Source organism: Clupea harengus, chromosome 13 (assembly GCF_900700415.2).
Source record: "Clupea harengus chromosome 13, Ch_v2.0.2, whole genome shotgun sequence".
Classification (NCBI taxonomy): domain Eukaryota; kingdom Metazoa; phylum Chordata; class Actinopteri; order Clupeiformes; family Clupeidae; genus Clupea; species Clupea harengus.
The window spans coordinates 6,032,570-6,050,713 of NC_045164.1; the positions used below are offsets into that span (position 1 = coordinate 6,032,570).

The following is an 18,144-nucleotide window of genomic DNA, read 5'->3' on the forward strand; positions in this document are numbered from 1 at the left end:
GCATAGTTCCAACATTATCCTACTCAAATTCGTCTGAGCAATTTAACCTAATAGGCCTATCTAGGTCAACATTTTGGGAATACAATTACTCCTGTAATATCAACAAATGCACAGGCAGAGGTTTTTGACGAATATTGGAGAAGCAGTTTTAAAAAAAACCTATTGGTAAACTTGGCTTGTCTGCCCTCTTCGTACCTTGGCCATCTCCCACTGGGCGTGCACATCCTTTAGCTTGGAGCGAGCACGTAAACGTACGCATCTCGTCACTTCGTAAACTTCCGTTTTTCGTGTCATATGACTTATGAGCGTTCGTTCCTTGAAACACATCGGTTACCTCTTCTGAGCCATCTACTCTATTAATTTTACAATGGCAACAATGATGCAAAATCGTCCTGTGGACCTCAACGGCCCCGAAGCTGCAGCAAGACAACATGCCCAAGCGGTGACCAGAAACTACATCTCTCAACCTAGGCTGAGTATGTACCTAGTCAACTAGCATTAGCATGTTGCAGTACGTAGTGTTATTAAACAAGTACACATCACCGTAATAGTTAGCCTACCAAAGGATTGATTCTGACATTTTTGTTTGAGTTATTATCATAGTCCATATGCGTGGGTGTACATGCTTGTGTCTTAAAAAGTGAGGATATCGTTGTCTTACTGAATGTACCTAGGAATGTCTAGACGTCAACCTAAACTAGGTTAGCCAGCAGGTTTACCCAAAGCAGTGTAAGGCTAAGTAACCTACGAACCACCCGCTGAAGCTAGCTTTGGAAGAGTAAACGATGGCTATCAGTAGGTCAAATAAATGCAAGAAATGTATTAATTTATCATTCATCAAATAACTAAATAGCGGTGTGATAATCCAGCAAAGCTAATCTCTAACGGCCATGGTTGTGCCCTGACATCATCTGACAAGGTTATCCAGGTTTAGCTTAGCTTCTTACAGGTCCCATAGCTAGCCAGCTGATGCAAGTTAATGTAAATTGCTGACAAGCTGACGATTGATCAGCTAATTTATCTAGCCAACAGCAAGCAACACGATAAGCACATTGCTGGTCTGCAGATGCCATGGCAAATTGAGTCTTAGAAGCACTTTATCTTTTGGACGTAAATATCCCTAGACGACCTGCAGTGGCTCTGTCCCTTAAGACGTACAGCATCGTAAGCTAACGTTTGCTAGCCTATGAAAGCAGAGATGCAGTGGTATGGGTAATTGATGAGGGCTGTCATGAAATCTGTCAATGTAATATTTTTAAACGTATTCTTTATTTTGCAGTATTGATATTTATCCCTATTTGGAACAGATAGTTTATGGAGTTATTTGAGCGTAACCTAGTTAGCAACCAAAAACAGAGGCAGATGGAGGATCATCCTCATCATGTGACGTTGTCACGTGAGGAAGCAGCTGATGCGTGATGCTGTCAGTTCCATGAGGCATTTCACTGGCATTCTGAGTTACGTGTCAGATTCGCACATATGTGCCTTGCCTTAGTTATGGCCTTCCATTTAAAATCGGAACCATTATTCCACTCGGTTCGTCTGCCAGCGATTTCACACTTTAGTCAGTGGCTGGACAGAGGAGAGTGCGTTTGTAATAGGGGCATTCACATCAACTGTTTCCAGGTTCATAGCGTCCGCACTCATGCTGACACAACCAGAATCCGGTTTTATTGGCCAAGGAAGTTTGCACAAACAAGGAATTTGACTTGGTAAAGTGGCTCTCAGTGTGCTTACACAAAATATACATTACAATACAAAACAAACAGTGCAACGGTCTAAGAAGTTTGATCACAACTGTTGGCTTTCACTAATTTCTCGAAGTATGTTTAACCCTGCAGAATTGTTTTTCAGTTGTCTGACAAAGAGAAACAGGCTTTTCATTCCTTTCCTTCTTAAGTGTCGTAGGCTACTGTGTACCCTTTTTATAGGGAGAAAACAACTGCTGCCTCCATGAGTAATGACCGAGAGAGATATTTTCCAGTGAGTTGCTGTAATGAGCTATTAGAACAGTAATAGGATCTTTCAGTCCACCTCCACTGCTAAATCCTAACACTCCCCCTACATCATCAGAGGGCTCCGGACATGCACCAATGAAGTGTAACGAAATTTAAACGCTTTGGGAAGATAAGGTCTGTGTGTTTTCCATCACTACACCTCACAGAGATATCTCTTAATGGAAGTGCTGATCATGGAAGTGATTCCCACTAATACTTCTTGAGTTTGCTACAACTCAAACACAAGTTAAAATAGTCCTCAGCATGTATCCAAGAAAAGTGTTGAGATATTACACTCTCTCTCTCTCTCTCTCTCTCTCTCTCTCTCTCTCTCTCTCTCTCTCTCTCTCTCTCTCTCTCTCTCTCTCTCATCCTCATCTTGTTGATGTTCTTGACGCTCACACTGGACCCAGTCATTAATTTGCTCTTCTAACGTTCCCATTGAAGAGGAGAGCCGGTAGCATTTTTCTGCGAGATGGTGAAAAGGGAAGCAGTGGGCTAAAAGCCTTTCAGCAAATGAAAGAAATGACTTAATGGAGGAATAGAAAGTCTACGACTGCTGGAGAATAGGGGGAGGTGTGTGTGTGTGTGTGTGTGTGTGTGTGTGCGTGTGCGTGTGCGTGTGTGTGTACACATTTTCATAACGCTGTGCTTCTAGGCTGGTGTCCTAAATGCTTGTTGGTAATGAAGGCATGCAGTAAGTCTCCATGTCTTTAAGCATCCGAGTGGGCTGAGGGGGGCATGCTCCACACCATGCTCCGATCTCTCTGCCTACACACATACATACACACACACACACACACACACACACACACACACACACACACACACACACACACACACACAGCAGTGACTACAACATGCAGCACAGAGTTCTTTTCAGGTGGTGTATTTTGATCAGGTGTGTCATTATATTTATTTATTTTTTAAATGAAGGTGATTATTATTTGTATAAGTTTCACGTATTGGTTATTGAGACAGATATTAGGATTAGTGCCCAGCCAAATGTGTTTTTTTTTTTATTTAGTTTTTTTTCTGAGACACGGTGCTCTCTCCAAATCAGAGAGAATGAAAATGCGCTACCCGAAGGACAGCTACAATAAAGTACCCAGGCCTCAGCTATGGTTCAAAATGGATCCTCTTACTGTATCTTCTCATTTATGTGTAAACAATTATGTGCATAGAGCTGTGGGACTGTGTGGCAGCATCAGTTCACCATTTGGCTGAATTGGCTCAAAACTCCAAGTGTTTAGCGACCGCAGAAAGGAGCCTTTGCCGATAGACATCATTCAAAATTCTTTTTTTTGGCCTTAAGAAAGGGTGGAAAAAAACTTGAGATAAATTATAATAATCAAATGATAATCAATTTCCAAGTGTATTAAAACTGAGATAAATAGAGCAGCTGGCATTTATTTTGAAGGCTTTTGTCCTGTCTATTAATTGGAGGAAAAAATGATTTAAAAAAAATAAAAGCATGAGATCTCACAAAGACATCACATTATATCACTACAATAAAGATCTGACACTCTATGAATATGCAAGCGACAGCAGCAAGAATGTTTTTGGACCCAAATAAGTAATGCTAACACAGAAAGACTGCTAAAGCCACACAATGCAGCCCTTTCTATCGCATCCTGAAGCCTTTTGTCTCTTAATCATGTCAGAAGCAACAAAAGCAATTAAGTCAGTAGATGCCTGCTCATTGTTTTAGTTTTAAATAGACGTTTAAATGTGATGAAAAGGCATTCACCGTGGCAGTGTTATTTTCTGTGAGGAAACAATTAACCATAATGACATGGTCGTAAACAAATCCTTCAGATGTCACAATGCAAAGAAATGCTTTTTAAAGAAAAATTCCACCTTATTTCTCACACGTCTTCCTGTGGCTGTCTGTGTGTGTGTGTGTGTGTGTGTGTGTGTGTGTGTGGTGTGTGTGTGTGTGTGTGTGTGTGTGTTGTGTGTGGTAGTGATTATCTGGCTGTCTGTGCTGTGAAGACGTAATGATGCCAGGAAGCGTTATGGGCTCTCTTCCAAACAGTGCCACTGTGAGCGCTGGTGGAGTAGGAGAAACGGAGAAATGGAGGAGGCAGGCCACTGTGAAGGTCTGAAAAAGCACAATAGTGCTATGCCCCCTCTACAGACAGACAGTCTTCTCAGTACATTTAACTTACATTGCGTTTACCATGTTCCCACCTTTCTTAAAGATCACAGAGCTAAACAGGTTTTTTTTTTTTTTGTGTGTGTGTGTAGGTATGTTATGTATGTATGGGTGCTTATAGTTCGGGGTATGTGGGTGTGGATAGGACAGTCTGTGTACTTCACTTCTTTTCGCCTGTCTGTTAAATCAGGCAGAAATCAGACAAGCAACTATCTGTGTTTGGTGAGTTCTGACTCAACGCAAACTGATGGCTGTTGTTAGGCTGTGAGTGTTTATGGGGGGAAGGATTACTCTTATTTGGCTTACATTTGGATTTGACATGTATTGCCTTAGGAACAAAATTTTATTGAACAGATGTAAAATGCCTAGCTGGAGATGCAGTACTTTTCTATGCTTCCAGCAGATTTTTTTTCCTCTGTCAAGTTGCAATTCATAAATCTCTCTGTGGCAGTGTAGTTGAAGTGTGTGTGTGTGTGTGTGTGTGTGTGTGTGTGTCTGGTGGCTGAGCAGAGCAGAGGAGAGGATTCCTGCTGTCCTTGTGTCTCTGAATGAAGACCTATTCCTGTGTAATTGGCTTCCCTCCATTTAATGTGAATAAAAGGCCGCTATGTCTGTCTGTATCGCTTCGCCTCTCTACAGTGTTGTCCATCTCTCTCTCTTTACTCTTCTGCACTTCCACCTCTCTGTCTCCAGTTGTCTTATGGATATTTGCCTCCTCGTTCATCTTTTTCTAGGCTGAGCCATTTATGATTTTCACACAGATTCATTTGCAGGGTTTTAAAAGAGGAATAAATTGTAGAGCAATTCTATGTCATTGACCAAAAAAGGGGGGAAAACACCACCAGTAGCAACATAATTATGTAGATGAAAGAGGCCGTAGTCCTGTATTTTTGCAGCCGACTGCTAATGCCTGCTCTATTAATCTCACATCTTCCTTCATTCTGTCTTTAATTATACCTCTCAGGGTTGTATCCTTTATTTTAACACATTCATGTGTAGAAAACTAGATACTGAATATCAACTCTTGTAAATTAATTAAGTTAATCAATATGGAAATAATGAATGCCTCCTCGCTGTGTTGAACTCTAACCCATTTGCCACAGTCAGTGATAATCCACTGTATTTTAATTCTCAATCTAATTTGGAGAATTTAAATGTAAGTATCTGAAGATGCTTTTGTTTTGAAGGTTTTAATGTCTTACGCAGAAGTGTCTTGAAGTAAGTTCTTGACATTTTGAAGTAAGTTGACTGGTTTTGTCACAAAGACGTTCCGTGGCATCTTTGTGTCTACTGTCTTTGCAAAGAGGAAATGTCCATTTTTGGTAGTTAGCTGGAGCATATCTGTGGCCCTCATGTTGCCAGTTTGGCTCTGCAAAAAATAAATTGACATTGCTGTCGATATAATGAAGACATGTCATACATACATACATACATACATACATACATAGACTGAGTGGCACATAAATGCCCTATATATAAATTTATTTTCATTTTATTAAACTTGTTGCCAACATTTATGGATATTACATTTTGGAAGCCATCATGGCAGTGTGGTTGTCTAGATCTAAGCAAGGACTTTACTCTCCACGCCTGCTGTCTGTGTCTTTGGGTTGAATGGAGCTAACTATGGAGCTTTCTATGAGAGATGGGCGTTTATTGTGTGTGTGTGTGTGTGTGTGTGTCTGTGCGTCTGTCTCTCTCGAGGTGAAGAGATGAGCTGTTTGTCCTTCTGCATGTCCTTTTGTCTGAGTAACTGTCTGCACAGGGGCAGTGTCGGGCCCAAGGTGCCCTCTTTTCAATCGCAAGGGCACAGAAAATGGTGCACAATGTGAAGGGCTATTCCTCTGCTTCTCTGGTGTTTAATGGTCTCTAGTCTCTCTTCTTACTGACCTTACCAGGCACAACAAACTCTTTTGTGCAATATTTCCTGCACGCTACCATGCTATCACTCCCCCGTGTGCATGTCATGTGACTGAAGTAACTCCTCACTCACCTTGCTTGAAAAAGCCATCCTTTCCCTCACAGATAATGTGATGAGGGCATTTTATATTTTTGTTTCACTGTTTGTTGTCTTTTTTCTTCCCACATTTCAATCTATGATGTCTGATTTCCTAATACTTTTATTGTTGCTTTTGTGTGAACTTGTGTTCAGATCACTGCACTGCACTGTGCTGTAAAGGGTTTGTGTCAGGAACTCTGTCTTTAGTTCCGTGTCTGCTGTAGCCTTGATTTGGGCTGTTTGTTGTGGTTGGATGTGCCCCGAAAAAGCATTCTCTCTTTATATATCTTCCTGTCTGTATATTTGTCTCAGACACACACACTCTCACTCACTCACTCTCTGTCCCTCTCTCTGTCTGTCTCTCTCTCCCTGAGCTTGGAAAAAGAGAAAGTGTTGGAATGCTCTCTCTTCCTCTCTCTCCCTTTCTCTCCCTCCCTTTTCAACAGCACATGAATGGGCCCCTTTAGTATTTCACACCAAGGTGTCCTTCAGGGTGCCGAGGTCAGGCTACCCAAACAGCTTCTGCTGGCGGATTACCACCAATTAACATCTCCGCAGACAAAAGGCCGGGCAGCCTGCCGAGGCAGCCCGCGACCCTCCTGTCCACTGCATGCAGACCCCCGGCCCGCCACTTTCTAGCGTGTAGAGGGCCACACGGGGTGGGGAGCACCTTTTGAGGCCGAACGGGAAAAGCTGGTACTTCACACTTGTGTGTGTGTGGGGGGGGGCAGTTTAAAGAAAAGAGGAAAAAACCTGAAGTGAACACGGTACAGGGTTTGTTTTCTCACCCCCCCGTGTTTCTGGAAGGAGAGGTGTGTGTTTGGTTGGGGATTCAGCTCCATAAGGGTGTAAAAATGTGAGATAAGACAAGTGTATGAGACTCTTGAGGACATGCCATATGTGAGCAATTTTGCATGATCTACTTTCCCATAAACATTAAATCATAAATATAATTTAGGGGAATGTCACGACCAAGTCCAGTTGGTCAAACATTTTTACAGTTGTTTTATTTGATATTCTAATTCTGCAGTTAATTATCTTTAAAATGAGGGGTCATATGTTGACTTTGGTGCAGTCAACCTAGAGAAATTTGCAAAAATGTATAAAGTGTCATCATCTTGAGAGAAAATCAAGGTTAGAGAAAATAAACTGTAAACTTTGTGATGCGTAACTTGAAATTAACGTATAGCAACCATATATTTCCTGTCATTCAATCATTAGACTTTGCACAAACATAAATGACACCCTTATGTACAACATAATATTTCTTTTTTTACATTTTTTTACTTTTCTATTTCTACCTCGAAATAAATCGTCAAATAACTAATTTGATGTTCTTGACCTATGTAGCCTATCAGGGGCTGGAATGCAGTTGTAGGCATATGAATATGGATTTATATGAAAAGTATAAAAGCATTCTGCGTTGTCCAAGGAAATCCGTTTTAATAAATGCCTCGACTCCACATTCCTGGGCTCCTTCACGTATGTTTGATATGCTACCAGAATAGGTTAACGACAAGAAAACTACCAATAAACGTTTAACGGGTGGCTGACATGCATAGGAAAACTAGTGAGCCTGAATTGATGCCTGCGACTAAAATGTTACTTTTCTCATTGTACACCACTTTGATTTCCTGCAACGTAAACAAACTCTCCGACCAATCAGGGAGCTCAAGAAATCAGAGACACTGGCAGGCACGTTGCCTATGCCTCGGTCCTAATTTGCCTAATGCAGAAGAAAGTAGTCACAAATGTACAACGCAATGTTTTTGTTGAGATTTCACATCTTAAATATTTTCCATTAGTGCTTTGGTGAGTGTGCTGTTTTGCTGGTGTTTTTTTTTTTCAGAGGTTGATGTACAATTATACCACTGCAATTTTCTGGCATCATAATTACTATCAGTGCTTAGTAAATAACCATATGTATCTCTTTGGAAACATATGGGCAATTTGTAGGGTAAGTGTGGCTATTAAATCCATTTATAAACACATCCAAGCAAAGCACATTCTGCAATTTGTCTGAGGGGTAAGAGAGCGATGGGAGATGGTTGTGTGTGTGTGGTGTGTGTGGTGTGTGTGTGTGTGTGTGTGTGTGTGTGTGTGTGTGTGTGTGTGTGTGTGTGTGTGTGTGTGTGTGTGTGTGTGTGTGTGTGTGTGTGTGTGTGTGTGTGTGTGTGTGTGTGTGTGTGTGTGTGTGACGGGGATGAAAAAATCCCATAATGTCTTGGGGGGGAAAAAAGGAAGGAATTTGAACAAAGCATGTATTTTTCTGCATCGGTAAAAAGATGTAGTCTGCGCTGTGGCCATATTGTTTGCTGATGGTTTTCTTGGAGCCTAATAAGGGTAATTATGAGAGACTAATGCCTTATTTACCACATCAGTGTGAAGGCCAACGCTTATCTGCTACTCACGGAGGAGGTGGTGGTGGAAGAGGAGGAGGAGGAGGATGATGATGAATAAATGAATGATTGGGCAAACTGGTGGGGTCAGCTTTCTATCCCAACCTTCTCTTCCTTCCAGTTTCCCCCCGTGTTGGAGAGTCTCCCCATCACACAATGAGAAACTAACCATGTGTCCTTCAAGCCCAAACCTCACGTCCAGATTTCCGCACCACTTTGTGAAGTCTTTAGTCACATCCAATAAAGTAACTCCAGAGACTACACTAAAGTGTTACATTGTTAAAGCCTGGTGTGAAGTACATCTGCAGGAAAATGTTGACTAGTGGTAACCAAAGTGCAGAGTTAAACATATTTGCTTCTAGGCACAGTAAGTGTTTTAACTTATTGTACTCTTCTCCTCAGACAGACTAGCGTTACACAGCCACATCCTTGTCAGTATAGGCCTGTACATATTGTCTTTACATAACTTGTCTACATTAGCATATTCAGAGGAATTAAAGGGAAACTACTGATTACTTAACGGTAGGGGAAATTGTGTAAGGAAGCTACTGATTGCTTGCCCTAGTATTGCATGCTGTAGGCTACAGACACCTTTCTTTAAGAGAATGTCTATTCATTCATTCTCGTTGTATAAAAGCTCTGGTGGAGATTACGTCGAGAGCCAATACCATGATGGTCAACCCCGTCAATGAGTTTGATAAAGCCTAAATTAAGGAAATTATACTGGTTAAAAGGCTGACGAGTCTGTGTAACACCAGGGCTGAAGCGCATCTCTGAGTGAGATGGTAGAGCTGTATGTGTTCCAGTGCTATGCAGTGGTATTATGGTGACCGCTTCTGTTAGCAGTAGGCCAATGTTTTACAGGTGAAACTGGAGCGCGCTTGGGAGTATTATGGCAAGGATGTTATGGCTATAATGCCATTAGCTATCGGTTATGACTTTTATGTTCTTTGTCTACGTAGGAGTGGGGCTGGACCTCTTCCTGGAGCTAGGCTAGGTTCGTTTTAACGGAATAACAGTGCTGAATTTCTGCACACCGCCTGGATTAATCGACAATACTAGTATAGTTTCGCGGCAGAGCTTTGTCTGCGTTAGCATAGCACTGGATAAGGGAGGAGTATGTTGAATGGGTTAGGTGTGGGGCTCTATCTATGTTAGTGTAGCCTTGTGGAAGTGGTGGATATTTTGTATAGCCTTGTGGTAGGGTACGGTTTTATGTTAGCATAGCACAGTGCATTAAAGTAGCATTACTGCTGGGTCTTTGTAGCAGTTCATTTCAGCAGAGCGAAATGTGTTTACACGAAAGCCTAGCAGTGAGACTGGATCTTTGTTAGCTCTGTAGCACTGCAATTACAGAAGCAAGACTCATTAGCCTACTTCTGCAGCCAGCGTTAAGCCTCGAGCCAGAGACCGAGTGAGGGATTGAATGGAAGTGGGGAGAGAGAGCAAAAGAAGTGAAGCGTAGTAGACTAAAGCGCACAGCGCCGAGCAGACCGAAATGTGTGTGTGTGTAGGGGCGGGGAGAAGGAAAAGTGCCGTGTAAGCCCACAGCACTGACTGTGTGGTGGTTCAGTCCTGCTTCGTCGTTAAACGTGGGAAATAACCACCAGTTGCCTGGTCATCTTTGTCCACTACAATCCCACTCTTCCTTGTTCCCACTAGGCCAAAAGCCTTGGTGGGCCATCTGTGCATCAAACATAGTTCTGATTGCATGCTAGAAGTGTGTGTGTGTGTGTGTGTGTGTGTGTGTGTGTGTGTGTGTGTGTGTGTGTGTGTGTGTGTGTGTGTGTGTGTGTTGCTCATTTCTTTGTTATGTTTTTCACGCCTTGCAATCTTCCCCTGCCCTGTGATCACTGGTGTTTCTGACTAAGGAGTGTAGAAGACCAGCCTTTCTCTCAAGTCTCTGTCGCTCACTCTCCCCCTTTTTATATAGTTCTCTTTTTCTTTTCAGTTTTTTTCCCTGGCTAATGGGGGCTAAAGCGCAGGTGTGTGTGTGTGTGTGTGTGTGTGTGGGAACATGTGACTGTACGGTGGTGGGTTATTTTGTTGGCTGCTGCTAATTAGTAGCATAGTGGCTGCCCCCTGTGGCTCTTTAGTGCTACGCGTTAGCAGCAGTCTGCTCTTGTTTCCACTCGCCTCACCCTTCATGTCAGCCCAGAGACGGTTCACACAGAAAGACTCAGCCAGGGCTATGATAGAAGACCTGCTGCTGCCCCAGTGAGCCCATCCTCCTCTCCTCTCTTCTCCTCTCCTCTCCTCTCCTCCCTTCATCTCTACTCGTGCCTCTCCTCTCCCTTCTCTTTCCTTATCTTCTCTGGACATCTCCTCTTTTCTCATCGACTATCTCCTTTCTCTGCTCTCTTCTCTCCGTCCTCTGCTCTCTTCTCTCCTTTTCTTCTCTCCTCTTGTCTGTTCTCTTCTCTACTCCTTTTGTCTTTTCTCCCCTCCGTCAGCACCCCCCCTTTTCCACTCTTATCAAATTCTCTGCACTTTGTCTGCATTCACCTCCTCTCACGGCTCTCCTCCTTTGCCTCTCTTCCTGCCCAACCATCATGTAGGCCTCACATTCCTTACACTGTGGAACTTATTTTGCACTTATGTGTGCAGCACAAATACCACAGTGGGCCTCCTCTGCCTCTCTTTTTCCTCCCTTCCCATCTATTCTCCTCTCCTCTTTCCTTCTCTCCCTGTTCTTTGATTTCAATCATTCATCTCTCATTGCCTGTCTCTCTTAAAGTATGTAGCTGTCAATCATCCCTGAGCGCTTCTGCACATGTGCGCCTTTCCACAGTATGGCCAGCTGGGTTTGCACGTGTCACTTTGTACCGCAAAGGGTTTTAAGTCTGAAGAAGTTCCAAAGAGGTGCTGCTATTCAATCGTGTGTGTGTGTGTGTGTGTGTGTGTGTGTGTGTGTGTATACACACACAGAAGGTCTTTATGGCTAATGTCAGTTATTTCAGGAGCCATCCATTTTTTTTGTCCCAAAGTGCGTGTGGTGCATCAAGCTTTGTCATTTCTGTAAGTGTCCTGCATCCCTAATGGCACTGAAATAATTGACATTCATGTCCCCTGTCTGTGTAGGGTAATGGGTGCTGAGACAGGAAGTAATCATTTGACCCGATCTGCACGTCCCAGGAGCCATTTTTGCATGCCCACTCGCCCTCCCCCATGACATTTGCACATGGAAATGCATTCTAAAAAGCCCCCTTGGACAGTATTCCCGCAAAGGTCACTGTGCGCAAATGAGGTGCCTTGGCCACGTAACGCCAGACCCATTCATTAACCTGTGATGAAGGGCTTTCACAGTCGATCCCCACTTCACCGTCAGTGGCCTCCACGCTGCAGTGATGCGTGGAAAACAGTGGAGAGTGGTGCAGACTGGAGAAGGCGCTTTACCTTAGAATTCCCTTCTCTACGCAAAAAGAACAAAAAGTTCTTGATGTGGTTATGCTTTCATGTGTATGTTGAATGCATGATGCAAATGAGACATACAAAACCGTTTCTGCCAACATATTCCATGTATGTTTTTACATATATTCTCTCTCTTGTGCTCTTCCTGTCTTGTTCTCTTTCTAGCTTACTCTACTGTCTCTGGTGTTAACGGACCCCTGGTGATCTTGGATAACGTCAAGGTAGACAAACCTTCTCCGAAGTGTTATCTCTATGTTGTGAATTTCTTTAACAGTGAATGAAGTACTATTCTGTAGTTTGTTTGCAACATAAGTAAACAAATGGGTCTCACCTGGGTTTGGTTTTGGGTTTGAAGTTCCCCAGGTACGCCGAGATCGTCCACCTGACCTTGCCCGATGGGACGAAGAGAAGTGGTCAGGTGCTGGAGGTGGTCGGGACCAAGGCTGTGGTCCAGGTAAGGGCATTATGGGTAGTGTAGTTTCATCCACCCAGCTTCTAAGAAATTACTTGTTCACATTTACTACATCTACTCTAGTGTGACGTGCGGAGTGTGTGTTATCCCCCCCCCCCCCCCCCCAGGTGTTTGAGGGAACCTCTGGAATTGATGCCAAGAAAACGGCATGTGAATTTACCGGCGACATCCTTCGCACGCCTGTGTCTGAGGACATGCTGGGTAAGAGCCTACACCGTCACACAGACCCTATCACACACTCACACCTGCATTCACACACTCACTCACACCTGCATTCACACACTCACACCTACACCCATACACCCATACACACACCTGCAGCCATAAGGCCCAGATATACATAATTATATATATCATTTGGGTATGCTGATAAATGACGTATGCTGTGTGACTGCAGGGCGGGTGTTTAACGGCTCGGGAAAGCCCATTGACCGCGGACCCACTGTGTTGGCTGAGGACTACCTGGACATCATGGGTAAGGCCACTGCTCACTGGACTTGACTAAATAAGAGAAAAACAGACTAACACAGAGCAGCACAGATGGCCTTGTAGCTGCTGAAAGTGTAGTATACTATTCGGTTATATGAGAACTTAATAATATGGAGTTGTGGAGTACTCGTGGGGGGGAGCGGGGACAGGGGGCGTTGCGTGTGGGAGGTATAAATAACAGAGTGCATAGCGCATCTCGGAATTTTTTTTTCTGTTAGTTCGGTGAATCCTGGTCATCATTAGTAAGCCTAACTGACTTAAGCATGAAATTAGCTTACATGCATCTGTAACAACAAATGACAGCTGTGTATGCATAGTTGTCTACAGTAGGCCATGACTGTCTCGATGCTATAGCCATCCTTGAGAAATCTGTCCACAGCTGACAAAAGTTGCATGTTTATTTCATCGCAACAATCGTTGGGAAACAAAATCTGCATAGTGAAATGCAACAATGAAAAACTGAATTGAACATCTTCCCCAAACGTGAATCTATGATGCATAACATTTTTATTTAAAACAACGTGGGAATAAATATGTGCTGAGTAGAGGCTGAATCTCTGACTGGTCACCTTGTTTCCAGCAAATTAATAAAAAAAATCTTGTTTACGGTTCGTACCTGTTTTGAACCATGGGCTCTAGCTGGAATACAAAACGCAACTACAAAATGACGCACAAGTACTCTATGTTAATGCAGAAACTGAATGAATGTAACTGCTCGAGTACTCTGTGGAACCCCTGTAGTATACTATTGGATATTGTATCATTTATATTGTATAGTGGCAGTCATTAGTAAATATTAATAGAGAAAAGGTGCATGCTTGCGTGTGTGTGTGTGTGTGTGTGTGTGTGTGTGTGTGTGTGTATATAATGTTGCATATTCTTAACTTCTCTCTAAATAGTTTCTCTCTAAATAGCTAAATTCATTCTCTATGTAGTATTACATATATAGTCAGTCCAATAGTATGCTCTAACAGTTTCAAACTGGTTTCCGTGGGTTACCTCCTCCAGGCCAGCCAATCAACCCTCAGTGTCGTATCTACCCTGAGGAGATGATCCAGACTGGCATCTCTGCCATCGACGGCATGAACAGCATCGCCCGAGGCCAGAAGATCCCCATCTTCTCTGCTGCTGGCCTCCCACACAACGAGGTACCTCACAAGGGCCACTGTTGACAGCAAATTGCACACTAGGTTGCACATAACAACTTCACACAACACGATCAGCTTTTAACAGCAAATGATTCCACCTCAATCCTCACTTTGCACCAAGCATTAAGTGTTCAAAAGTGACATCAAAAGTATAAGGCTGTGGTTTATATATTATACTAAATCTTCTGCATTCTATGGCCGATATGTCTGCCATGACTATTTTACACTAAAGAGATGCAGTTCAAGGCACCTAACTATGACCTCAGTTTTCACAACATCGACACCATTCTAAAATTCACAGGTCTGCCCTAATGCCGTGTATTTGGCTTGTAAACCGATTTTTGACCCGTTTCTTCTTTTTCATATATATATATATATTAGGGATGCACCGATACCACTTTTTTACAAACCGATACGAGTACGAGTATTTTAATTCGTGTACTTGCCGATACCGAGTACCGATACCGATACTTATTAGATTTGCTCTCCATGAAAGTGCAATTCATTTGGAGGCAGATTTTATTTTATCCTCTGCAGATTATGTCAAGCCTATAGTACAAAATGAACAGAAGGCTATCCCAAGCCAAAAATAAACAGAGCTTTCTGGTTTTAACACACAAAAAAAGCCTTCAAACAGACAATATCATCACATGAGACAAAATGCAAATATAACCAGATAAAGGCAATTCAATTTGCTGCATAGTTAACAACACAGTCTGCTTAACAAAAAGTGAACAGAACTATTACTGGATTAGCACAAGAGCACATTTCAGTTACAAAAGGATCAGAAGAATATCCTGCTCAAGTACACAAACAATCGCTTAACCTATGTGGCACAGTCTTTCTCTCTACCTCTCTCTCTGTGTGTGCGTGCGCGTTTTTTTCTTTTGCAAGACGTCAGTTAAGATTGGTTGCTTCGGTCTTGCACCCATAGATATATATAAAGGCTAGATGTCTCGTCCAACGGAGTCGAACGTCCGCACATGGCGGCCATCTTGCCCCAGGCAGCTCGCTCACCCATACCATTGTGTTGGTAGTGATATGTACTTTTTAAATAACCATAACTTGCTCAATTTTCAACGGATTTACAAATGGTTTGGTTTCTTACAAACGTTATTAACGTGGTTATAATTCGGGATGCTTTTGGGATATTTTTAAGAAAATAACATAATTATTCATAAGTATGCAGTGTCATAACTACATCTCTGACGTTTATAACAAACCAACCCGTTTAAAAATCGGTTGAAAATTGAACAAGTTATGGTTATATAAAAAGTACATACCACTACCAACACAATGTTATGGGTGAGCGAGCTGCCTGGGGCAAGATGGCCGCCATGTGCGGACGTTCGACTCCGTTGGCTGGCAACGCGGACGAGACATCTAGGCTGTGTTCGGATTCTTAGATAGCTGTCTAATCCTTGATCTCTAGTTGGACAGGTGTCTGACGAGAGAGGTCCTTTCGGGGGAAGGTATCTCAAAAACCGTTGATTTCGAACAGTCTATTAAGATAGGATGTACGGCAACATGACGCTGTGTGTGTGCTTATTTGCTAGCTAGCAGCTACTGTTAGCGACCTGGCTAACGGATACATCGCTAACGAAACAGACTATTTTTGTTAATCAATCATGACATAAGTACATAGTACACTGTTTATTTCTCGGTAACTTTAAAAAAAAGATTACCAAAAAAAGCTAAGAAACGTACATCGGTGAATACTTTTGTGGAACTTCGACGATTTCATCCGCCATCTTTTTTAAAATTTGTCTCCGGTTGGGGAATGGCGCAGAGAGTTATGGGTAATACCTGCCGCCATAAGACAGCAAGGCAGCTCAGATGCTCTCTTAAAAAATGACCGTTATGTGACGTATTTCAAGGTATCTTACTAGAGAGGAAGAGAGGGTTTTAGACAATTCGAACAGTACTTGCTCTCTTAATAGGAAGGAAGGAAGGAAGGAAGGAAGGGAGCATTTTAAGCCAATTCGAACAGGCCCCTAGCCTTTATATATATCTATGCTTGCACCACTAGCATCAGTGAACTCTGTATACTTAGCACTATGGTGTGTCTTCAGATGTTTAATCAAATTGCTTGTGTTAAACAAAGTACTTTCCTTTCCGCCCCTCGACACCGTAGCAGTGCAGCTCTTACACTGTGCCTTACTCCTGTCGTCGTCATTTATCTTAAAATGAGCCCAAATCGCCGTTAAGGCAGCTCAACGGAATTGCTAATCGCTAACGAGATGCTAGCAGCTAAATGTAGCGAAACCTGTATACTGAAATACTTTGACACTATGACAAACTTTCCTAACACAGTCAAACATCAAGCAAATGCAACACAAGACGGCAAATAAGCTACTTACTAGTCTGGCAGAGAGTGGTAGGACAATAAATCACATTTTGTGTCAGCATAGCCCGGCCAGTTTGATGCAGTGAAATACTGATGAGTGGTATCGGTGCTTGGTATCGGCAATTCAAAAACGAGTACGAGTATTTTAACGAAGTATCGGCACCGATACCGATACTGTTATCGGTATCGGTGCATCCCTAATATATATATATATTAGTGGGGGGAAGTTGTGCAGCAGGTAGAATATACTGTCGTTAACACTGATTTGGGCCTGGTACGCAACCTGCAGAGGGTCCAGAGAGTCACTCACCAGGATCCTAAGGTGCCGCAGAACCCGTCTCAAAAGTAGTAGTCGTTAAGAGTACTGGGACATTTATTTCTAGCGCAATTGATGTGATTTAAAACTAAAACATATTTGTGTGGATGTAGCCTTTATTATTTTTTTTAACTCTTGTTCCGCCTGTTCCACACTCCCTTGGTGCTGTTCTTTTGTAGCTTGCCCTCTACAGCTTCTCCCCGTAGCTGTCCTCCTCCGTGTCACCTGCCATAAACCCCTCTTCCTGTTGAGGATGGCTTTAATGCCCTTGCTTAATGAAACTTAGCCAAATCTCCAAAAAATTCTGTTATGTGAAATATATATCCTATGCGGTAAACATTGTTGTCGCCACTGATAGGCTCATAACATTATTATGAGTGTCTGACAACAAATAAGTCTAGATTATTGAATGTGTGAATATTTCATTTTTTCTAATTACTGCATGTGTAAGACCTATGAAACAGCCCATGCTTCTTGTTGGCTATAAATAAAAATAGCAGTTCTTAGATGAGTGACTGATGGGTGACTGATTCCTGGGGGCTTCCCACCCTATCAGATTCATAACTGCCTGTGGTGACACAGTAACTCCATTCTTCTAAATAAGCACCGAACCAATTAAGGACTGCTTTGGAGAGCCCTACCCAATTTTCCAACCTGTCTAACAGTATTCTACAGTCTACAGTGTCAAATGCAGCATTGAGATCCAGTAAAGCTGATATTTGTCCTGAATCAGTACTCAGCCATATATCATTTAACACTTTTATCCGTATTCTGTTGAATGGATCTGCAGATAATCCCCAAAGCTTGTCACATCATACTCAACTCAAGGCTGTAATCATTGCCAGAGGTGCTTCAACTAAGTACTGAGTAAAGGGTCTGAATACTCACTTACTTGACCACCTAACCCGTGACCTTTGCCGTTATTATCAGAGGGGCTAGACTGCCATACGCAGTTTTTGACTTCCATCATCTTACAATGACGAAGTGAAGTAAAATGAAGGTTTTCCCCCATAGAAGATGGTCTCAGAATGAGTTGCATATCAAGGTCAACAGATTGTGATAAACACATTTTTAAAGGTTATTAGGGACTAATACAAATTCTGTGTGTGTTTGTTTTAGATATTGTGTGTGTCTGTGTATTTCCTGGGTGGTTAGGTTATGTGGTATGTGGGTGAGTTTTCGTGTGTGTATGTGTGTGTGTTTTAATGCATTGCTTGATGATTTATCTCTGTGTGTGCATGGGCGTGTGTGAATGATTGATTGGTGATGGAGATGTAATTGTTTCCTGTCTATTCTGTTGGGGGAGGAGGGCAGCCAAGTCGAGGGCAGGAAGGCATGTTTTTCCCAACGGATGCCCATAGGGCCCATGTAGGGTATTTGTATCGATTCCTATTTTTCTCTTTCTGCC

General features: G+C 42.6%; 1 protein-coding gene across 1 annotated transcript in view; it reads left to right on the top strand.

Moving 5' to 3' along the window:
- The first annotated feature begins 271 nt into the window (after window positions 1-271).
- The window catches only part of atp6v1ba (ATPase, H+ transporting, lysosomal, V1 subunit B, member a), a 36,484-nt gene continuing 18,611 nt past the window's right edge, over window positions 272-18,144 (top strand). Inside the window, exons 1-6 of the mRNA XM_031579518.2 lie at window positions 272-476; window positions 12,130-12,185; window positions 12,320-12,418; window positions 12,544-12,637; window positions 12,834-12,911; window positions 13,934-14,073. Coding sequence (XP_031435378.1) covers window positions 368-476; window positions 12,130-12,185; window positions 12,320-12,418; window positions 12,544-12,637; window positions 12,834-12,911; window positions 13,934-14,073 — 576 coding nt within the window. The 5' untranslated portion in view covers window positions 272-367. The remainder of the gene's footprint in view (window positions 477-12,129; window positions 12,186-12,319; window positions 12,419-12,543; window positions 12,638-12,833; window positions 12,912-13,933; window positions 14,074-18,144) is intronic.